The sequence below is a fragment of the Lissotriton helveticus genome, chromosome 1_1 (assembly GCF_964261635.1).
Source record: "Lissotriton helveticus chromosome 1_1, aLisHel1.1, whole genome shotgun sequence".
NCBI lineage: Eukaryota > Metazoa > Chordata > Amphibia > Caudata > Salamandridae > Lissotriton > Lissotriton helveticus.
The window spans coordinates 1,058,310,336-1,058,334,650 of NC_136057.1; the positions used below are offsets into that span (position 1 = coordinate 1,058,310,336).

General features: G+C 48.9%; 1 protein-coding gene across 1 annotated transcript in view; it reads left to right on the forward strand.

The window, feature by feature from the left end:
- The window catches only part of LOC144820832 (uncharacterized), a 933,795-nt gene that overhangs the window by 878,649 nt on the left and 30,831 nt on the right, over positions 1–24,315 (forward strand). The window contains exon 26 of the mRNA XM_078677961.1: positions 5,271–6,359. Coding sequence (XP_078534087.1) covers positions 5,271–6,359 — 1,089 coding nt within the window. The remainder of the gene's footprint in view (positions 1–5,270; positions 6,360–24,315) is intronic.

Sequence of the window (24,315 nt, forward strand, 5' to 3'; positions counted from 1 at the left end):
TCTGACACCCAAGCAGCGGCACGCCAAGTAATTCAGAGCGGTCTTGACACGGCTGATTCTGTGGCTCGGATTATGGGTACTGCAGTTGCTACGCGAAGATCAGCTTGGCTAAAGTCCTCTGACTTTTCTGCTGATGTTCAAGCGGCGCTTTTGGATCTGCCTTTTGACGGAGAAGGACTATTTGGCAAAAAAGCAGATACAGCCCTCGAAAGGTTTAAAGATAGCAGAGCTACTACCAGATCTTTGGGCCTTCAGATTAGAGGTGCTTCGACCAAAAAGTTCAGAGGGTTTGGTCGCTCTTCCTTTCGGAACTTTAGACAAGGTCAGCAGCAGCAACAACAACAGCAGCAGCAGCAGAACACCTTGTACAGGTCATACAGGGGAAAGCAAAGGGGTCGTCTTCGAGGACGTCAAACCTCTTCCTCCTCCACCTCCTCCAACCCCCCAGCCAGAGAAAAGCAGCCCTAGATCCGCCATTCAGGATCATGTGGGTCCGGTGGGGGGTCGGCTTACCCACTTTCTACGGGATTGGGAATCGGTTACATCAGATCTTTGGGTTCTCAATCTCGTAGAAAATGGGTATGCCCTTCCCTTTCGGGAATTCCCTCCCAATTACCCTCCTTGCCAGGGATATTGCTCAGAGGAACATCTGTTGCTTCTACAGGAGGAAGTACAGACTTTGTTAAGAAAGGGTGCGATAGAGGTGGTCCCAGAGCAGGAAAGGGGTCAGGGATGCTACTCCCGGTATTTCCTGATTCCCAAAAAGGATGGCAGGCTTCGTCCAATCCTGGATCTCAGGATCTTGAATTTGTATCTGAAACAAGAGAAATTCAAGATGCTCACCCTTGCTCAGGTTCTTCAGGCACTGCTGGAAGAAGACTGGATGGTGTCACTCGACTTGCAGTATGCGTACTTTCACATCCCCATCCTGAAGTCGCACAGGAAGTATCTCCGTTTTACGGTGGGATCGCAGCACTATCAGTTTGCGGTCCTTCCGTTTGGGCTTACTACTGCGCCTCGAGTCTTCACCAAGGTGATGGCAGTGGTGGCGGCGCATCTCAGAAGGTCAGGGATTCCTGTATTCCCTTATTTGTACGACTGGCTGATCAAAGCAGAGTCGTCAGAGAGAGTGCTCCTTCATCTGCGAGAGACAACCCAGTTGTTGTACAGGTTGGGTTTTTCGATAAATGTACCCAAGTCTCACCTGGTGCCCTCCCAGCGCAACCTGTTCATAGGTGCTGTACTGGACACAACTGTATGTCGCGCATTCCCTCCTCCTCAAAGGATTTACGACATACAGGAAATGATTCCTTTATTTTACAATGGAGCGGTCGTTCCAGTCCTGAAAGTCCTTCGCCTGCTCGGTCTGATGGCTTCATGCATTCTGTTGGTCAACCATGCACGCTGGCACATGAGGGCGTTCCAGTGGTGCCTCCGCAGGCAGTGGTATCAGCACAACGGAGATCTCAGGGAGTCAGTGAGGATCTCTAGAGAAGCTGCGGCGGATCTGTCTTGGTGGGGCGTGGAAGGCAACCTATTTCGGGGGAAGCCTTTTCAGTCGCCTCCTCCGGTGACCACAGTGATAACGGATGCATCCACTCTAGGGTGGGGTGCTCATCTGGGGGATCTGGAGGTCAAGGGTCTTCGGTCTCCAGAGGAAAGGTTGCTTCACATCAACCTTCTAGAATTGCGGGCGATACGCTTGGCGCTCAAGGCCTTCCTCCCTTCCCTTCGCGGTCTGACGGACAACACGACCGCGATGTGGTACATCAACAAACAGGGAGGAGTGGGGTCTCAGTGTCTCTGCAGAGAGGCTCTGCGTCTCTGGTCCTGGGTTCAGGACCATCAGATTTATCCGATGGCAAATCATCTGGCCGGAGTTCTGAACGTTCGTGCAGACAGTCTCAGTCGGCAGTTCTCTGCCACCACGAGTGGAGGCTTCACCCGGAGGTGGTTCACGACATCTTTCAGATGTGGGGGACTCCTCGGGTGGACCTGGTCGCCACTCGCGAGAATGCTCACTGCCTGTTATTCTGCAGTCTCCAGTATCCGATGCAAGGAGCCTTGGGGGACGCGTTTCAGTTGAGTTGGGGAAATCAACTCCTTTACGCGTTTCCTCCCATACCTTTGATTCCTCGGGTTCTGAGGAAGATTCGCCAGGACCGGGCCCAAGTCATATTGATCGCCCCGTACTGGCCAAGAAGGATGTGGTATACAGATCTTCTCCACCTCTCCTCTCACCCGCCGCTCCGTCTCCCTCTCAGGGCAGACCTCCTCTCTCAGATGGAGGGGCAGGTTCTACACCCCCACCTCCAGACATTACACCTTCATGCCTGGAGATTGAACGGGGCAACCTGAATTCCTTTTCCCTCCCGCCTGACGTTGTGGATGTCATCTTGTCAGCCAGGCGTGACTCCACTAAGTCCATCTATTCTTATAGATGGTCAAAATTTGTCACGTGGTGTGGGGATAAATCTATTGACCCTTTCAGAGCCCATTTGTCTGATGTTCTCCAGTTTGCCCTTTCTCTGGCGCAGCAAGGGCTTGCTGTTGCCTCAGTGAAGGGTTATCTTTCAGAGCTGTCGGCGTTTCTTTGTTTGCCTGACCAGCCATCTCTTTTTAAATCTCCTGTAGTTTTAAGGTTTTTAAAGGGTCCCACAAATAAGTTACCTCCTGTTCCTTTTATTGTGCCTCAGTGGGGCTTAAATCTTGTATTGACTTTTTTGATGGGTGCTCCCTTCGAGCCTCTTCACAAATGTCCTATGAGGCTTCTGACTTTTTAGACAGTCTTCCTCGTTGCAATAACCTCAGCAAGGAGGGTAAGTGAGCTTCAGGCTCTTAGTTACAAGCCCCCTTTCTTGACCATTCATGCTGATCGAATGGTTCTTAGGACCAGGGCTGCTTTTCTGCCTAAGGTGGTAACTCCTTTCCATCTAGGACAGTACATTACCCTTCCTACCTTCTATCCTCCCCCTCACCCTTCTAAGGAGGAAGAGAGACTGCATCGTCTGGACCTCAAAAGGGCGGTGTCCTTTTACTTGGAGAGATCTAAAGACTTTCGTTTGGATGACCAGCTCTTCATTGGTTTTGCTGGCTGCAAGAAAGGAAGAGCGGTCCATAAAAGAACTCCATCAAGATGGATCGTCCTCTGTATAAAGATCTGCTACTCTTTGGCCGGTAAGGAACCTCCAGAGGGTATAAGGGCTCATTTCTACTAGAACTAAGTCTTCAACCTCTGCATTGGCTAGAGGTGTTCCTGTAGAGGATATTTGTAGAGCGGCAACTTGGTCTTCCCTCCACACTTTCGCGTAGCATTACTGCTTGGATTCCGAAGTGAGGAGGGACGGTCACTTTGCGCGCTCTGTCCTCCAGGATTTCCTGGTTTAGAAGTGTGGACACCCTCCTCCGGGAGTGGGGACTGCTGTGGGACTCTATTCACAAGGTGAGGAATTCACACGGCAGATGTATCTATCAGAAGAATAAGTTACTTACCTTCGGTAACGCTTTTTCTGGTAGATACAATATCTGCCTGTGGATTCCTCACTGACCCACCCGCCTCCCCGTTGTCCACTCTTCTATTCCAGAGTTTGTGTAAAGTATTTATTTTATGGTCAATGAGTTGTTTATTTCAAATGTTTTATTGCATTTGCTTCACACTGTGTGTGTTTTGCCTTGATATTTGTACTGCGTATACTCTGTATATGTCTGCTGTCATTGGTCCGTCCGTGTGCCTCGAAGGCACGGAAAAAAGGGCGGAACTGATGTCATCACGCCGGCGTGGGCCTGTTATAGGCGTCGGTGACGTCAGCGGAGTCGCGAGCGATGCCGTGCCTCTATGGCGTCCAAGTCCATGTCGGCGCGAAGCTACAAAAAGAATTTCCGAATGTTGCTGACGCAAGGGGATATTCACAAGGTGAGGAATCCACAGGCAGATATTGTATCTACCCGAAAAAGCGTTACCGAAAATAAGTGACTTGTTCTTTATGCACACTGTTTCCACAACCAGTTTCTGTAATGGATCCGCGTTCTGGCACGGAACGTTTCACAAAAGAAACTGACGTCCGTGTGCCAGAGGGGACTTATATAGCTCCACTGATGTCCTATTCGGAGACGACGGCACCGCAGAGCTGTACTATGCCATCCCCTGGCACACAGAGGTATTGCTGAAAATGTCCAGATTCAGTCTGGCACCTGGGAGAATTCAAAGTTAAGGAATCTGCAGCTAGACTGGGTCTCTACCAGATATAGCGCTACCGGAGTTAACTAACTTTTATTTCCGGCACGGATGATGACCATTACGCGAGGTTAAATGACGCTATCTATAGGTTCGCTGGGGTAGTGCTAAAAATATTCTGGATCCAGTCTGACCCCTGAGGATTAGTCTAAGGTAAGGAATATGCTGCTACTTAAGTATCTTCCAGATGAGCTGTTTATCCAAGGTAAGTAACTTTTTTGTTACTGTGATTCTGACACACTGCAAGGATTAACCATTGTGCTCTGGTTAAGGTAAAATAGTTTTGTCTATAACAACTGTATATTAAAACATAGTATAGCATAAACCATGCATGCAGATGTGCAGTTTGTAGAATGCTATTTAGTACCATTGTTTTTCAAGGCGAGAGGGACATTATGACTCACTGAAGGTTTCATCTTTTGTGAACTATGGTCTCTCCCCACACATCAATGATAACATCATATGCTACATTTATGTGTATGTTTGTGTAGATGAGTGACAGTTCCTCACACTTCCTTTTTAAATATTGCATTGTCTTGTAAGCATTATTGTCTAAATGTAAATGTTTTTGGTTATAGATAATTTTGAAATCAATGTTCTATACTCTTTTTTTTTTTTATTCCCCTCCTTCACAATTTGCATGGTATTACCTTTAATTGACCATTTCAGTGTGGATTAAGTTGTCTGTTTTTACTCTAATTTCAGTCCCCTAAACTCATTTCGATCATCTAGCTCTGTGTTCTTTCATATGAATTCCTATTCTATCATGCACAGGAAAGGAAATGAACAACTACCTTTCTCTCGTAAGCTAATATTACTCAAGCTGTGAGCAGTCACAAAAGTCAATAATATTAAAGTTGCTCATTGCATATGTTTTGCAGCCTTCAACATTTTCAGGGGGCAGCTTGCAATTTTGGGCTTTTTTTTTAACACCTTGTTCTGGTGTTCCCTTTACTGTAATTCATCAGTGATCATTCTCATAAGCAAATTAATGTATAACAATGGTCCAGGTTATCTTTCTTTTTCAATCCAACAGACTTTGATGAATCCAGTAATAAATGTGTGAGGATTCAGGAGCAATGTATTCAGACAGTGGTGTCACCCGTGATGTTTTCAGGAGAATCCATAAATGAGTGTCTTCAGGGCTTGGAGCAGGGCATCACCTGCAAAGCTCAGCACTTCTTAGAAGGCAAGGAGGAAAATAATGTTGGAGGTGATGGTGATGAATCTACTAACTGTGAAAAAGAAATGAATGGGTCATCCGACTTCACTGAAAAGCAGAGCACTTTGAAAAATCGAGGTACATTTGTGTGTCCTGAATGTGGCAGAATCTTCAATCACCACTCAACCCTCGTTAACCATCAGCGAACTCACACTGGAGAACGCCCGTATACTTGTACTGAATGTGGCAAAAGCTTTATTAACAATACAAATCGTATAAACCACCAGAGAATCCACACAGGCGAAAAACCGTATTCATGTAGTCACTGCGAGAAAAGTTTCAGTCAGACCTCTCATCTAATTAACCATCAAAGAATTCACACAGGAGAGAAACCCTATGTATGCACTGTGTGTGGAAAATGTTTTAGTCAGAAAGTGCATCTTAACAACCACCTGAGGATCCACACTGGCGAGAACACAAAGGAAAAACCACATACTTGCATTGAATGTGGAAAAGGATTCAGTAATAGTTTGAATCTCTCCAACCATCTTAAAACCCACTCTGCAGAGAGACCATTCACCTGTCCTGAATGTTGGAAAACCTTCAGCCAGAGCAAATATCTTTTCAAACATTTGAAGACGCATGATAACCATGTGAAATTGCAGTCTGAGGAGAAGTTATTTGTATGTGCTGAATGTGGGAAATGCTTTGCACAGGCAGTGCAGCTTATTAATCATCAGAAAGTACACACTAGGTTGAATGCCAAAAAGAAACCTAAATTGGAGACATTACCTCAGAAGGAGAAACCATATACCTGCATTGCATGTGGGAAAAGCTTCACTCAGAACGCGAGTCTTGCTAACCACCTGAAGACGCATACCAATGGTGTAAAAGAATCTCAGCTTGAAGACATAAACACAGGTGGGATTTGCCTGAGTGAAAAAGACTCTGCACAGCATATCGGTAAGGCTGTGTTGTATCATTGTCCTTTCCTGTGTGATGTATGCCTTTCACACTTCATAAATCCAGTACATGTTACCTCCTGAGCCATAAGATGCCCTCCACTTAGTAAAGGGTGCAAAGCTGTTTCATTTATGTGTTTTTTGTGATGTATGCGTTGCTTTCTTTGTGATGTATGCGTTGCTTTCAATGTAGGTGTTAGGTTACCATGTATGTGTGATCACTCTTGTGATTGATGCATGCCTCGTAGGATAGGGTTATGGCTGTATACAATAAGTGCCCATCCTCCACGATACTTCACACAGTTCATGTTGTTTTTTATCTCATTCTTCATTTTGATGATGTATTCGCTCCACAATGTTTGAGGCTAATTCAAATCTGTGACCTCTCCAGTTTACAAAAAACACTGCAAATATTACATGATGTAATAATCCTAGATACAAATATTAATTGAGGCACTCTGTACAGCATATTAAATATTTTTCTGATTCAGACATCTAACTACAGATTCCTCACCATATGAACTTCCCCAGGTACCAGACTAAATCTAGAAACTTAAAAAGCAATTCCTTCGCGAGTCAGTAGGTGGCATTGTGCAGCTCCATGTCGGCTCTGTCCCGCCTCAAATGTGTAATCGGGCCCCTATATTTGCGACACCTCCACACGCTGACGTCTGTTCTTTTCTTTTCGCACCTTTCCGATGTGGATCTAGAGCTAGCACTGCTGTCTCTAACAGACCGTTTCACTCAGGCAAAACTACTTAAATTCTTCTCCAGTGTGCAAACAGGTTTCAAGCCATTTCATGACTGTGACTGACATTGTCCAGGCTATGATTCTGATGTTTCAACCTTGAGACCTGGGTCTCAGTGAGAGCAGCTCTGTGACCTCTGGGCCACTTTCATCCTTCTTGTGGATCATACTAGGTGGCACATTCAAGCTCTGCAGTGTGATATGAAGTCTCAGTGGGCTCAGTACCAGGGCAGCCTCTAGGATTCCATCCAGGTGTTGAAGGAGTCTTCAAAAGACCTGCAGTTTTGGCTGCTCCAATGCTGTTAGATCAGCAGAAGGCCCTCTCCCTACCCCACCCTGAGCTAACAGTTGTGATGGATGCATTTACCTGTATGGAGGAGTTCCTCTGGGAGAGACAGGGGTCAGAGGACTCTGGTCTCTGCTGGAGGCTCGCCTCCACATCGACTTGCTAGAGTTGGGAGCACTTCACTGAAAGCGTTCCTCCTGACCATCAAAGGGATATGGGTGCAAGAACTCACAGGCAATCTAACCGCCTTGTGGTATTGTAATAAGCAGGTCAGCATGGGATCGTTGGTTTCTGCTCCAGGAGGCTCTGTGCCTCTAGAAGTGGCTGAATGCTTGGGGCATCTCCCTGATCGCCCAACAACTGGCAGGATCTTCAAATGCCAAGGCAGATGAACTCAGCCGAAGTTGCATATTAGATTACAAATGGTGGTTACACACCAAGGTGGCACAGGGCAGCTTCTATAAATAGGGAGATCCCTAGATCAATTTATTCAACAACGAAGGGTGTGCAGTTTTCAAAGGATTTGTACATTGGAGTTCTTAAGGTAACCTTCCCTCAGAAACACCTTTCACCAACCTTCGTGGTACTGTACTCCAGAAGATCAAGAGAGACCGGACCCAAGTCATTCTTAGTGCCTTGGACTGAGCGAGGAGACTGTAGTACTTGGAACTTCTAGCTATGAGCATGTGTCCTCCAATCGGGCTGCCCCTTCAGTAGGACCTGCTGTCACAGCAGCAGAGCCAGGTCGTGCACCTGAACCTGAACTGTCTACACCTTCATACATGAAGATTGAGCAACAACAGTTGATGCCTTTGGATCTTCCTCGGAAGTGGTTGGTCTGATCTCAGCAGCTAAGCGTCCTCTTTCTGTGGAATGGGCTCCCATATTCCATTAATAGGATGCCAGATTAAAAATTTCTGCACACTGATTTTCATGATTCTGAACCAAATTCCCTGGACCGATATCAGAAACAAACTGACGTTAGCGCGCAAACGTGACGTCTGATTTCTGTCTGCCCGGTCTGATGCACAGCCATGAAAATCAATGTGCAGGGGCCCTGACGTGTCATCCAGGGTGGGACTAATCCGACACAGAGCTGTACAATGCCACCTAAAAATACACAAGAAAATGGCTCTAAAGTTTCTGGATTCAGTTTGGCACCTGGGGAAATTCACAAGCTGAGAAATCTGCGTTTGGAAGTATCTATCAGAAACATAATTGATGCTCTCAATACCGCTTATTAATATTTGTATCTAGGACACTGTTTCCTACACTGTGGGTTGGAAGCGGATTTTTGGAGGTCATGCAAGTCCAAGCAATAAATAAAGATTACTTTAAATTCTGTATTTATCTTACCACATTTGCTGCGCTTCAAAGACAGAGGTCAAATGTCAGACTAGGTATTCTGACATTGCTGCTTATATTTTTTTAACATGGGTATTGGTGTTTACAATATTCTCTTACTTTTGAGTTAAAGAAAGTAAAGTGACTTTTGTAGCAATCCTGCTGGGATACGGGGAGTGTGAAGGGAAAGGATGTCATTTGTTTGTGACATTCTATAAAATGTAACTACCTGTAAATGAACTACACACATTCAGTAGTTAGGAAAGCAAAAAATCAGCACTTTTTATTGTAATTCTGAAGTGTGATGGAAACAAAGATTTTAATAGGATCAAAACAAATCAAAACACTTGTTGATACTCAAATGGTTAATATTCACTCGAAACCCTATTTCCACGCATTGTCATGTGTGTAAAATAGTTTATCAGTAAAACTGTCTGTGCAAATTTAGTGGTTGTTTAAATGGAAAATGTGCTGTCTGTAAATGACAGTGTCTTTACCAGACAATGCTTTACTTACATTAAAAAAACACCCACATCATGTCCATTAAATCTGTGGGCACAAATGTTTGTGGTTCTAAAAATTGGGTCGTGGTTCTAAAAAGTTTGGGATGCACTGATCTAGGATACTTGCATCCTGTCATATTTGAAGTGTTTTCTTTGTGGAGAAGGCCACCAATGTGAAGTAGCCTCATCCCTCAAACACTGTGGAGTGAATACGTCATCAAGGTGAAGAATGAGATAAAACACAACATGAACAGACTGCGATTAGAGTCTCTACCAGAAAAGGTGTTAGAGAAGGTTAGTAATGTGTTTAGTCATTGCGCTTGTGTGTGTATTTTAAATATTTCCTCTACCATGTGTAATTCTGTTACATTAGTTTGCTTCTGTACAGGATCAGTGCTATTCGCCCACCCCAATTATATGTGAATTGCATCAGTTTACACCCCTTTGCTGTTTGTTTTGTTTTCCTAGGGATAACTGTAAAACTCTAACCTAATAACCATCAAGAGCTGTTTGTTGCAACGTGATGCATAGCACGTGAGAATACAGAGACATGCTTGTATGTTTACAGTGTGAATTGAGGGCAATAGAGAAGTAAAGTTATAGCAAGGATTGGAAAGATAGCACCGCAGTAGTGTGGCGGCGGAACAAAGGTAGATGTGAAAAGTAGACTTTGAGGTCTTACTTGGTTGCACGAAGGAGTAGATCTCCAGTGCAGTGGATGTTTTACCGGAGTCTCAATCCATAAGCAGAGAAAGCCAGTTGTTCAGTGCTTTCTTTCCGAGGCTTTTCTGATGCAGTTGTTGGCGCAATCTACATAGAACACACAGAGAAGTAGGAGGCACCAAATCTGTGATCTTTGCAGTATGATTGGATAGGTCAGTCCTCAAATTGAGCTGGTGGTTGCAGACGGGCCCACTGTCACTTATTTTTAGGGGCCAACACTTATTTTTCCTCATTTTACTTTCAACCACACCATAAACACACAAGGGAGAAATAAGAAGAAAGGCTAAGATGGAGTAACAGTAATAAAAAGTGAAAGCATGGATGAACATGGATGAAAAGGAACCTGAAAGAGGGAGATAAAGGGGCAGGCAGTGTCTAGTGGTGGATTAAAGACACATGGGGTGGAATCAAGGCTACGCACGCTTGATATTCGGCAACCAGACCTTCGATAGAATCGGCTGCGGGCTTCTAAACAAAAGTTTGGGCACCAGCACTTATTGTATTACACATGAAGCAATGGATATGCCAAACCCTTGTGTGACATCTCGAATCTTAGGTTTTGGGGCGTGCATGGTAGTGTTTTTTGTTTATTTGGCTTTCAAAATAAATTCAAATGTTTCACATGGTCAGACACGTTCTTGCAACTGCCTCTGAACGTAATTAGACTGTGGCAATGCATAGTTGTTCCTTCAACTCTGACAAAATACAAATAGTTGGGAGGATTACAACTGTAGTCTCCTCCCTTATGTCATTAATATTTTATCTTATTTGCCGATTTCACAGTGTAAACAACCCACTCTTTTTTGGATGTCTTGCTTGTTATTAGTCACTTTGGGTTTATTGCTATATCACCTAATGGTGTAAAATATTATAGTGATTAACTAATGTATTCAGTTAACTGTTATAGATGATTCAAAACTCCACTATCAAGCCTCCATCTTTTCTTTTCTTTATCAAAAAACAGCGAATCATCTTATTGCATAGTTATTCCTACACCTCGAACTGTATATTATTTAAAAGGAGTGACCTTTTAGAAGACAGTAATAAATAACAGATCCTATAAATGTTTATTTCGGATACAAGATCCGTAAAAAACAGTACAGCAAGTAAACTGAAAAAAACAGTCAAAAGACAATAAAACCAGCAATCTCGTTAAAACGTCTGTCCCACAATAAGATTTAAGAAAAATTAAAATGAGGACACTTCAAAATAGATGGAGCAGCATTTTACAACATACAAAAAGGAAGTCTACTTTTAAACATCATTGCTTCAGCACTGCGACACTGTGCATGCGGATAATCCATGCAGTCTGCAAAAATGTCATAATCTCAACAACAATGACCTCTCTCATGTCCGAACATAAAGTGCGTAGTGTCTGAACATAGTGGTGAAATCCCAAGAGATTACATACTGGGCTCAGCCATAGTTTCCGAGGTCTATCATAGGCTGGACAGAAAAAGGCAAAATGTTGCGGAGTTTCTTCTTCTGCATTAAATGAGGGACACATGTTAGAACTACAACACTGCACACCTAATTTTATACAAAGACATTTTAACGGCAGAACCCCGTACCTCCATTTAAAAAAAAGTTGCAATGGGATGGGGCCTGGGAGGATGTCAAAAAAAGATTCATAAGCAGGGGAGAGCTGAATGTATAAACAATCAGTGATACTACCTTCTTAGACACATTTCATATCCCTCAACCACAGATGCTCCTTGAGTCGTTCTTGGAACATGGCGCGAGGGACATGTTTTCCCATGGCAGATGTATCCCAAAGCAAAGGCAAGCCTATCTCATACAGCGTAGTATTAATATAGGCAAACCAGGCGATCCTCTCGCAGCCTGGAGATTTAAGAAGAGCCCTGATCTCATCTCTGTAAGATTCTTGTTCATCTGTGGACCAAAATCTGTGCCTGTACAAAATAGGGCAACACATACGTTGATTTATAGGGACAATCCCCAAATCTAGGAGTTGGGGGAGCCGGGGGGCACTCTGCGGGAGCTTAAGAGTGTTCCTCACAAACCTATTTTCGGTTTCATCACTCTTGGCATGGCCCTACAGTTCTACGCCATACATGGCTGTGTTTTTTGCATCTGAAAGAGACTATTAGTTATAGAGTTACCCCAGGCGTTAAACTGGACCCCGAGAGATGTTTTCGTAGCAGTTCCCCTGCGCATCGGTAGGTGGCGTTGGTCTGCGCAGATCTGGAGTGAGTGGTACCCGTAGTCTTTTTTGACTAGAGTTTTTTCGGCTTTTGTCGACTTTTTTCCGAGTCGTTCGATTCCTGGTGCACAGGGATGTCACATCAACGATCTGGCTTCAAACCTTGTGACCCTTGTCACAAGTTGATGTCGGTTACGGACCCACATTTTGTGTGCCTCTGGTGTCTGGAGCGCGACCTCGACCCTAAGTCGTGCTCCGTCTGTTGGGCCATGAACTCAAAGTTTTTGCAGGAGCAGTCCCGAAAGCTTCTCGAGGCCCGGCAGTCGGCTTCATGCAGCTCAAGGTTCGGGTTGAGAGGGAGATCGCGTGACCGGTCACGGAGCCACCACCATCAATCTTCTTCGAAATCTTCGGGTAAGTCGAAGCACAGGAAGAAGGCGAAGAAGCACCGTCGCTCTTCGCCTTCTCCCCGTCCGTCGGCCGACGCAACGCGGGATGCGGAGGTCGTCGTCCTTCGGCTCCGCCCACAGAGCCTGTTGGTTCAGCTCTGAGCTTTCCTCCTTTCCCGGGAGCCAGAGCGACCCCTGTCCAACTTTGCACCATTTACAAAGCCCTCCATTCCATATTTGGGCAGCCCGACTCCACCGGCACGCCTTCGGCCCGGTGGACTCGGCTGGGGGTTGTAGGCGTTCAATGCCTGCGGCTCCGGGGCCTCAGGGCCCCCAGTGATCCAGGCCTGGGTCCGGATTGGCACCGGTCAACCTTGCGACACCTCCGGTGTGGATTCCATTGACGACACTTCTGCCCCTGGTTGTGTCCCCAGCCGGCGTCGACCCCGGCCTTCCCCCGGACCTGGACACGGAGTTGGACAGGTGTCAACTGACGCCGGTAACGGTGCTGACCGGTACTTTTGTACCACTGTTATATCATGGCGTTCCTTATCTCTCTGAGTGGCAGCCATAAGAGGGTGAGGAGGACTGGGAGGGGTATATTGACCCTTTGGCAGACCAGCTTGAAGAGCTGGACTGGAGAGAGGAACTAGATGAGGCCAGTGGTCTGGATACGTCCCTAGACCTTGGTATGCTTTCTCCCCCTACAGTGGCTACGAAGGAGGAAGCCTCCTACGTTCTAGTGTTGCGTAAGGTGGCTGAAGCCTTGGGCCTTGAGCTACCTACGGTGGCAGTCAGGACCAACCTCCTGACTGAGGTGCTTCAACCAGCAGCAGTCTCTTTGGAGCCCCTGCTGCAGTTCAATAAGGCACTCACAGACCTCCTTCTGGGCACTTGGTCCAAGCCCAGCACAGGGGCCCCTGTGAACAGGATGATTGCCCGATGCCACCGCCTGGCCCCGGGCAACCGCATTTTCCTCTCCAAACGCCCTACCCCTGAGAGCTTTGTGATCCAAGCCTCAACGCCCAAAGGCACATTGAATTTGAATTTAAAAACATTTATTAAGCGCACATATACCTAGCGTTTTTTTGGCGCTGGGAGACATTAGAACCTAGGTAAGGGGGTGTAGGAAATTTTAAATTGAAAAGGCTTGCAGGAAGAGATACGTTTTAAGTGCCTTGCGGAAATCAGGGTACAAGGGAATAGATCTGAGGGTGAGGGGGAGAGAGTTCCAGAAGATGGGACCAAGAACAGCGAATTTCACCCCCCTCCCATCCTCTTCTTCCTGAAACGAGGAACGGAGAGGAGGGACTGGGTGGAGGAGCGGAGCTCTCTGGTCAGAATATAGCGTGAAATTGCTGAATTTATGAAGGCTGGAGCAGTTCCGGCTCGGGCCTGAAACGTGGTGCAACCAAGTTTAAAAAGGGCCCGCTCCCTAATGGGCAACCAGTGCAAGTTCTTCAATACAGGGGTAGCATGATGCAGTTTAGGAAGACCATGGATGAGACGGGCAGCTTGGTTCTGAACCAGCTGAAGGCATCGGAGCGTCTGCTCCCCCAGACAGGGAATCCAAGAAGCTGGATCATCTTGTGAAGATGTTTTTTTCCGCCAGCTTAGGACTGCTGTCGGTGAACACTGCATGTCTCTTGGGCCGTTACACCGACTCTGTGTAGGACATGGTTGTGCAGGTGCTGCCACAGTGTCCGGAGGAGGCCCGGGACGTACTCACCCGTGCGGTCACAGAGGAGAGAGATGCAGCAAAGTTCGCCATTCGCTGTGGGTTGGACTCCGCCGACTTGCTAGGCAGGACGATGTCCAATCGACCCTTTTGGACATGCCCTTTGATGGCTGTTGCTTGTTTGGTGACAAGGCGGACAGCGCGCTTAAGCGCTTCAAGGATTCTAGAGCTAGAGCTACAGCCAGAAATTTGGGCCATTCTACCACCTATCACCCTGTGCAGCCTGCTTTTCGCCCCTTTCATGGCTACAGAAGCGGTGCCCCACCACGTTCCGCCCAGAGCCACAGGCCTGCGCGCACTACCCAGCCGCTGCATGGCCGGGGACATGGCACCCAGCGCCTTGGGTCTGGGGGCCAGCGGATGGGCCAGTCCACCAGTGCCCCCTCTGCAGCAGGCTCCAAACCTTCCTAGTCCGACCTTTCAGGGCCACCAGTTGCCAGTGGGCAGCAGGATCTGCCATCACCACCCCCAGTGGCTAAATATCACGTCGGACATGTGGGTTTAGCAGATAGTCCAGTCAATATGTCATCGAAGAAGACCGGATTCAAGTCGTGTGGTGAATGTGGTAAGATGATGTCGATCACGGACCCGCATGAAGATTGCGTTTGGTGCCTGAGCTCGGACCATGATGTCCAGGGGTGTCTATCCTGTAGGAAGATGAATCCCAAGGCCCTTCGTGAGAGAGAGGTGAAGCTCCTGGTTGCCAAGATGAAAGGAAAGGACAGGAAGAGGTCTAATTCGAAGTCGCACTCGAGGTGGTCTTCGGGTCATGCTTCCAGGTCGACTAAGAAGAAACATAAGAAGTGGAAGCATAGATCACGTCACCATTCTGAGAAGGATTCGGATTCAAAGCCGAAGTTGCCAAATAGAAGGCATAGAAAGGATGATATATCTCCTTCACCAGAGGCTCTGGATCCGGAAGGTGAGGCTTCGCCCATGGAGTCGCTGGAGCATTCACCGGCTCCGGTGTCGAATCCCTCTCCGGCTCCGTCTCGATCTCCGACTCGAGAGAAAGAAGAGGCTCCATTGCCTGAGGGTTCGACGACTCCGGTACACCAACCCGAGGAAGAGGTCGAGAAGACTCCGGTTCCTTGAGAGCAGCTTGTGGGTTCATACCCTCCTTTTCCAGGCCCAGGACACGACCCTACACAGATTTTAAATGCTATGTATGGTGTCTATTCAAGAGCCTTGTACCCCTCTGGAGCGCCAGCTGGTCCCATGGGTCAGATGGCATTTAACCTGGGAGTTCCCCAGTCTTATGCTCGGGCGCCATTCAAGCCATTTATGCCGGCTCCGACACCGCCTTGGCATTTCTCGGTGCCGCCGATGCCTTCGTCAGCGGCGCCGGTTCCGGTCTGACCTCGAAAACAGCGGCCTGGTCCTCCGGCTCCGAGCTCGACTCCGGCTCCGTCGGAGTAGATTCAGGATCCACCGACGCCATTCCCGGAGAGGTCGAGGCATGAGGCTCAGCGACTTCTGGAGGAACAAAGATACCGAGAAGCCGAGATGCAAGAGGGTGAGCTACAGGAATCTGAGGATTTCTTTGATGACTTAAGGGAGGCTAGTGGACTGGAACTGTCTCCGGATTGGGAGTTAGCTTCTATCTCTGATGCCCCTTCTAAAGATGTGGCTCCATATCATGTAGTCATCAAGAAGGCGGCGGATCTATTGAATTTAACTCTACCTACTGCAGAGTTCAAGACGAATATTTTGACAGAAGTCCTCCACTCTCCATCTTCTGTTGTAGAGCCCATGCTTCCTTTCAATGATGCTTTGACGGAGCCAATCTTAGAGGTGTGTAATAGACCTCTTACAGCTCCTGCTGTCTCTAAAGCTGTTGGAAGAAGATACAGGGTTGCTCCTGGAGACCCAGACTTTTTATCTTCGCATCCTTTGCCAGAGAACTTGGTGGTACAGGCAGCCTGCTCCAAAAAATCTGCAGGTGCTTTCCCTCAGGTGCCTGGGGACAAGGAATCTAAAAAGCAGGACCAAGTCGCAAAGAAAGTCTTCTCATCGGCGAGTATGGCTCTCAAATCAACAAATGCTACATGCCTCTTGGGGCGTAACATCCATGCTTTGATGGATTCTGTGAAACAACTAGCTCCTAAGATTCCAGAGGAGGACAGAAACATTTTTAGTGAGGTGCTTGTTGACACTCAGGCTGCTGCTCGGCAAGTCATCCAGAGTGGGTAGGACACAGCTGACTCGGTGGCGAGAGTCATGGGATCTTCAATTGCCACCAGAAGAGCGGCCTGGTTGAAGTCCTCCGAATTCTCTGCGGATGTCCAGGCTGCCCTAATGGATCTACCTTTTGATGGCTCTGGCCTTTTCGGAAAAAAGGCTGATGCTGCGTTGGAGAGATTCAAAGACAGCAGAGCTACGGTCAGATCCTTGGGTTTGCAAACCAGAGGAGCTGTGGGCAAAAGGTATAGGGGATTTGAGAGGTCCTCCTTTCGTCCCTACAAGCCTTCGCAACAGCAGCAACAACCGCAAAATCCACGGCATAAGTCATACAGGGGCAAACAAAGAGCTCGTCCTCGAGGACGTCAAGCCTCCTCCTCCTCCTCCTCCTCCTCCTCCCTCCAACATCAGCAAAGCAGCCCTAGATCCTTCATTACGGATCATGCGGGTCCTGTGGGGTTCGGCTTACCTATTTTCTACGAGATTGGGAATCGGTCACATCAGACCTTTGGGTTCTCAATCTCGTGGAGAATCGGTATTCTCTTCACCTTCGGGAGTTCCCTCCGAATTACCCTCCTTGCCAAGGGTTTTGCTCAGAGGACCACCTGCTACTCCTGCAGGAAGAAGTCCTGGCGTTACTGAGAAAAGGTGCGATAGAGGTGGTTCCAGAGCAGGAAAGGGGACAGGGATGCTACTCCCGGTATTTCCTGATCCCCAAGAAGGATGGAAGACTTCGTCCAATCCTGGATCTCAGGGTCTTGAACCTCTTTCTGAAGCAGGAGAAGTTCAAGATGCTCACACTTGCGCTGGTTCTTCAAGCGCTGCTAGAAGAAGACTGGATGGTGTCGATCGACTTGCTGGATGCATATTTCCATATCCCCATCCTTAAGTCGCACAGGAATAATCTCCGTTTTACGGTGGGTTTGCAGCATTACCAGTTTGCGGTCCTTCCGTTTGGTCTTACTACTGCGTCTTGAGTCTTCACCAAGGTGATGGCTGTGGTGGTGGCACATCTCAGAAGATCAAGGATACCAGTTTTCCCTTATCTGGACGATTGGCTAATCTAGGCAGAATCCCCAGAGAAGGTGCTCCAAAATCTGCAAGTCACAACTCAGTTGTTGTACAGATTAGGTTTTTCGATAAATGTACCCAAATCTCACCTGGTGCCCTCCCAGCGCAACCTGTTCATAGGTGCTGTACTGGATACAACTGTGTGTCGGGCATTCCCTCCTCCTCAAAGGATTCGCGACATACAGGAAATTATTCCTTTGTTTTACAATGGGGCAGTCGTTCCAGTCCTGAAGGTCCTCCGTCTGCTCGGTATGATGGCTTCTTGCATTGTGTTGGTCAACCTGGAACGTTGGCACATGAGGGCACGCTAGTGGTGCCTCCGCAGACAGTGGTATCAGCACAACCGGGATCTCAGGGAGTCAGTGAGGATCTCCAGAGAAGCTGCTGCGGATCTGTCTTGGTGGAGCGTGGAGGGCAATCTGTCTCAATGAAGGCCCTTCCATCTTCCTCCACCGGTTGCCACAGTAATAACGGACGCATCCACTTTAGGGCGGGGTGCTCATCTGGGGGATCTGGAGATCAAGGGTCTTTGGTCTCCAGAGGAAAGGTTGCTTCACATCAACCTTTTGGAGTTGCGGGCGATAAGTTTAGCGTTCAAGGCCTTCCTCCCTTCCCTTCGCGGTCAGTCAGTTCAAGTCCTGACAGACAACACTACCGCGATGTGGTATGTCAACAAACAGGGGGGAGTTGGGTCGCAGTGCCTTTGCAGAGTGGCTCTGCGACTCTGGTCCTGGGTTCAGGACCATCGGATTTGTCTGATGGCAAATCATCTGTAAGGGGTTCTGAACGTGCGTGCAGACCGCCTCAGTCGGCAGTTCTCAGCCGATCACGAGTGGAGGCTTCATCCGGATGTGGTTCTTCACGTCTTTTGGACGTGGGGGTGTCCTCGGGTGGACCTGTTTGCCACTCACGAGAATGCTCACTGCCCCTCATTCTGCAGTCTCCAATATCCGATGCAGGGAGCTTTGGGGGACGCGTTTCAGTTGAGTTGGGTCTCAAAACTCCTTTACGCGTTTTCGCCCATACCCTTGATTCCTCGAGTTCTGAGGAAGATTCGCCAAGACCGAGCCCAAGTCATATTGATCGCCCCGGATTGGCCAAGAAGGGTGTGGTACACAGATCTTCTCCACCTCTCCTCGTGCCCGCCGCTCTGTCTCCCTCTCAGGGCAGATCTCCTCTCTCAGATGGAGGGGCAGGTTCTACACCCCCACCTCCAGTCCTTGCACCTTCATGCCTGGAGATTGAACGGGGCAACCTGAATTATTTTTCTCTCCCACATGATGTGGTGGATGTAATCTTATCAGCCAGGTGTCATTCCACCAAGTCTATCTACTCTTATAGGAAGTCTAAATTTGTCTCTTGGTGTGGGGAGAAATCCATTGACCCTTTGAAGGCTCGATTGTCTGACATTCTTCAGTTTGCGCGAATTGAGAACTCTTAGGAAAGGCTGCAAGAGGTTGGAGCGGATTTGGAGAAAGGATTGGGGGGAGGTCAGCCGGAAAGAGTATCGCGCGGCGATTAGAGGATATAAAGCCGCTCTTCGGGACGCCAAAGCGAAGTTCTTTGAGGAGAGAATTGGCAATTCTGCTAACTCCTCTAGAGAGTCCTTTAAAGTTTTCAGAGATCTCCTGAAAATCCCCGAACCTCCGGTTAACCATGATAGTCCCCGAGAGAAATGTAAGTAACTGGCCAACTATTTCCACATGAAAGTAGAAAATATCTTAAGCTCCCTACCTCGACAGGCCCAGGAATTAGATATAGTTAACCAGCTGGGTGCTGTGGAAATTGAGCTTGAAGCCTTTGGACCAGTGACCACCGACGAAGTTCTTAAGGTGCTAGGGGTCATGAAGAGTGGCTCGCCTAGGGATCCTGTTCCGATGAGATTTTTGAAACGGGTAGCAACTACCATCGCCGCCCCAGTAACTGATCTCATCAATTCATCTTTTATGCAGGGGGTGCACCACCCAGTTGGAAAAAAGCAGTAGTAAAGGCCCTCCTGAAAAAGCCTGGTTTGGATCCATCTGACCTAGCAAATTTCAGGCCGATTTCCTTGCTTCCCGGGCTCGGTAAGATCGCGGAGAGACTGGTGAACCGTCGACTGTCATATTTCCTGGAGTCTAATGGCTTGTTGCGGGACTCCCAAACGGGATTCAGGCCAGGCCAGGGCACTGACACCGCCGTTCTGGCAGTCGTGGAAGAAGCCAGGAGCATTTTGGATTCAGGAGGATCGGTGGCAGTGATCCTCCTGGACCTCAGCGGGCTTTTGACACCGTGAACCATCAGGTGCTGCTCCAGCGGCTGTCAGATGTAGGCATTACAGGGATGGCCCTGAAGTGGCTTGCGTCTTTCCTGAGCGACCGGACTGGGAAGGTAGTGAACAGTCAGCATCGATCCCCCTCCAGTGTGGTGTGCCTTAGGGCTCCTCCTTGAGCCCTACATTGTTTAATGTCTATATGGCCCTGCTGGAGGGTGTGGTGGCACCATTCGGTATTAAAACTATCAGTTATGCTGACGACACCCAGCTGGTGGTGGCTCTTTCCCAGCTGGTGAATCAACCTGACCTACTTCACTCATGCTTGTCCAAGGTGCACACATGGATGTGCAACTCAGCATTAAAACTGAATGGCTCCAAAACAGAGATGATGCTGTTGGTCCATTCGGTGCTCTTCTTGCCGCCAAGCAGCTGGCCTACTTGTCTTGGCGTTCCCCCAAGCCCCAAAAAGGAGATCAGGAGCTTGGGGGTGTGGCTGGAACAGGTCTTATCTTTTAAGACCCATGCCAAAGAAACCGCAGGAGTCTGTTTCGGCCTTCTCCGGTCAGCCCGTAAGGTCCTGCCTCTTCTTCCACCGGTTTCCAGGAAATTACTCATCCAGGGACTAATTGTATCGAGGCTGGATTATAGTAATGCGATTTTTTTGGGCGCTCCGGAAGCAACGCTCAATAAGCTCCAGCAGGTGCAAAACGCAGCAGCAAGGCTGCTGATGAACATCCCTGGGAGGCAGTCAGCTAAACCAGCATTAAGAGCACTGCACTGGCTTCCGGTGCGGGAGAGGGTAAAATTTAAATCCCTCTGTACGGCTCACAAAATCCTTCAGGGGAAGGGACCTCCCATTTTGGGGAGTATGGTGCTCCCCTATAAGGCTACCAGAGCCTTGCGCTCGGATCATAAATATCTGTTGCAAACTTTCAGAGTGAAAAGAGCCCGGACGGGTGGCAGAAGATTCTCAGTGAACGCAGCCAATTTGTGGAATGCGCTTCCTTTGAATCTACGTTCTGAGACCTGTACTATGCGGTTCCGGAAACTACTCAAGACCCACCTGTTCCCCGCTTAATGTTTTTTCTTTCTATTATTAGCCTCCGGAGCCTTGGACAAGCGCTGGGATGCCAGAGGGTAACCGCGCGCAATATAAAACTCCAAATAATAATAATCCGCTCCAACCCATCAACCTGGGACGACTCCAGGTGGCCAACGGCACTGGGGGCAGCCCCGACCACGCACGCAACCTGGGAATCATCCTCGACTCAACACTCTCAATGACCAAGCAAGTCAACGCCGTCTCGGGGGGCGTGGCCACGAGCCGAGCATGGCGGACGTGATTTAAAGTAGCTCCGTCTATCGCCCGCAATACAAGCTAAATATCCTGCTGTACCGTGTTCCCCGGTCGTCCACTTGATCCCCCGAAAACACCGTGAGCAAGGTGACCAACCGACAACTTACTACGAGCCCTGACATCCACCCGGGAGCGAGCACGGTGACTGACACCTGCGAGGCCTGGATCCCAGATACGAGCCGCGGACTGAAGTGGACAGGCGAGCCGACCTCGGTGAGACCTGCCGAATCTGCAGCGCTCGAGAATTGTCTAAGCAGAGCAGCGACTTGTTAGTGGCCGAACAGCCGGAGTGTGCCTGCACCGGTGCCGTCGCTGCCCGCACACTGGCTGTGAAGGCGAAGCGGAGTGGCTGTGTCCCCTGAGCCGACAGCAGAAGAATCCTGGGATGTCAGGACGCGGCGCCTGAAGCACCGGGGCAAGGGAATACCGCAGCGGGGAGGACCTGGCGCGGAAGCGACTGACTCGCCGAAAACGGACCCGGTGCCCTGATTGCTGCTGGTGTATACCCGAGGGGCCTGAAGGCGAGCCTGGTGCCTGGGCGGGTAGTGGTATGCATTGCTGCGGACGGACCGAAACCAAGGGGCGCCATTTTAAGCTTCCCGCACCGACCGACATTAGACCGCTGAGACGAGAAAGATCCCTAAACGGTCGGCGTAGACACCGAAATGGGATAGCGTTTAACGCAATATAACAACAACGAGGTACAGGGACCCTGCGCAGTGCCAGATACGATCCAAAAGGTGGGATCCATTCCGAACCACGGAGACCCACGGCTGATGGGATCAGAGTGTAAGACAGTGCCTGAGGTGGGTCGAGGGAAATCGGCCTCATACTTGCAGGCTATACAGATCACGGGAGTGCTGGGTGCAGCGTTTGCCGGATCCTCCAGCTGTTGTATGGCGCCAGACCTCTGAGAGGGAAACAGCGGAACATCTGCCGAATATCACGGGACGACACTAATGGAACCTGACGTTTGAGCCGGATACGTCCCTGACGATTTGTGGCACACCTACACCAACATATATACAAACACCAGTGGAAAGGCTGTGGTTTCCGAGTGTACGGCAACTGTGGGATCACTACACATACGTTGACACCAAGTGTACAAGAGTGACATTGCCACCGCCACCCTGCAAACGAGGGCCATGGGGAGGAACAGGGCCAAGGTACAAGTTCACGGCGCCAAAACTGACATGCAATCCACTGGGTCGGAGGATCCGCTGGCCTCCTCCACCATGGAGATCATACCATCGACGGGCAGGGACACGCAGGACGCTAAACTAGACCTTATACTGGCCGAAATAAAGGCATCCAGTGAGGCACTAGAGCTGCGTATGGACAACATGGCGACTGGCCTGTCGCTCCTCATGGCTGATCAAAACAAGCTGGCAGAAAAGGTTTCGGAACATAAGATTGCGCTTGATGACCTAATACCACAACAAACGGACCACTCCACAAAAATAGAAAATATGGAGAAACAGATTAAGCTGCTCTGGGACAAGATGGACGATGCGGAAGGGCGAGCCCGCCGCAATAACGTGCGAATTTTGGGAATTCCGGAGCGCAGTGAGGGGAGGAACACCACGCAATTCATGGAGGACTGGCTGAAGAAGATTGTGGGTCCACAAGATCTTACCCCGCTGTACAGTGTGGAGAGGGCGCACAGGATGCCAGCGAAGCCACCTAGACCGGGAGCGCCACCACGTCCGCTAATAGCACGCCTTTTACATTATAAAGACAGAGACTCAGTGCTGAGAGTAGCGAGAGAAAAAGCACCGCTGAGGTATGAAGACAAGACCATCTCTGTGTACCCAGACTTCACCCCGGCAGTGCAGAGAGCCAGGTCAACATTCCTGGGGGTAAAGCGTAAGCTGCAGGACAGAAATTTGAAATATGCTCTGCTGTTTCCAGCTCGCCTCAAAATACTATACGAAAACAAGTCATATTTCTTTGACACACCTAAAGAAGCGGCGGAGTGGATGGAAGTAACGCTGTCACCGCCAAACTCGCAAGACCCGTTTGAAGAGGACCAGGGCGGAGGACCTTCGCGCCAGGGGGAGCAACAACGGACTGTCATACATGAAGAGCACGTGAAGGGGTCAACGGCGAGTGGAGGGACAACATCGGCACGATCTGGGAAGACAACGGAGATAGGTCAGCTGACAGAGGGCTGCGCTGGCAGCACATGACGCAATGGGCAAATCAGATATGGGCAGCCGCTACGACACAACCACGGAGGTATCGGGCTCGGCAGATAGCCTGCAGCTCTTTCCCAAAATCACGGCACAAGTGGCGAATGAACTCTGATTGCACCATTAGAAGACTCCGGTTGGTAAAGTATGAAATTTGCGCAGGGGGCGACCGGGGGTGAGGGACGCACTAGTTAAGGACACGCTGAAGCAACACCAACAGGCTCTGAACAGGTGCAAGTGGATCCCTCTCCCCACCACATAGACATGTTCCAGTTTAACTGTTGCCCTGTTGGGCAATACTGTTTGGACCCCAAGGGTTTTCACTTGGGGACCTTGAAGTTGTGGGGTTACACGTTGTTTTGGCACTTCTGTCACTGAAGATAATACACTCACTCTTTCTGGTGCAGAGCCCACTGACTCTACCTGCCGCAGACCGGAATGGGGACTCTTAACACCTACAAAATGTGTACCTGGAATGTACGAGGCATGGGGTCTGTACACAAGAGACATAGACTATTAGCACAACTCAACCGGAGGAATGTTATGATGGCTTGCCTCCAAGAGACTCATCTGAACAGTGCGGAGAGCGTGAAACTACTCAAAAAATGGAAGGGGCAGCTGTTTGCCACCTCTTATTCTGTGTTCTCGAGGGGGGCAGCTGTGTGGCTCAGGAACTCGGTTTCCTTTAAACTGGTGGAAAAGAGACTAGACACGAAGGGTAGATAAGTGTTCATCCGTGGGATGTTGGATGGCTCCCCAGTTGTGATTGGCAGTATTTATGCGCCAAACTCAGGCCAATCAGACTTTTTGACTACCATCAATAGAGTGTTGGCGGACTGGGCAGAATATCATTGGCTTATAGGTGGGGACTTTAACGCAGTGTTGGATATTTCAATAGACAGGTCACACCGCCTCTACAGGCCACCGAGAGTAGGAGACAGGCCGACGCGCTTGCGCAGTGGGCGGAGGGATGGAATCTGGCTGACGCTTGGTGATGTAAACACTTG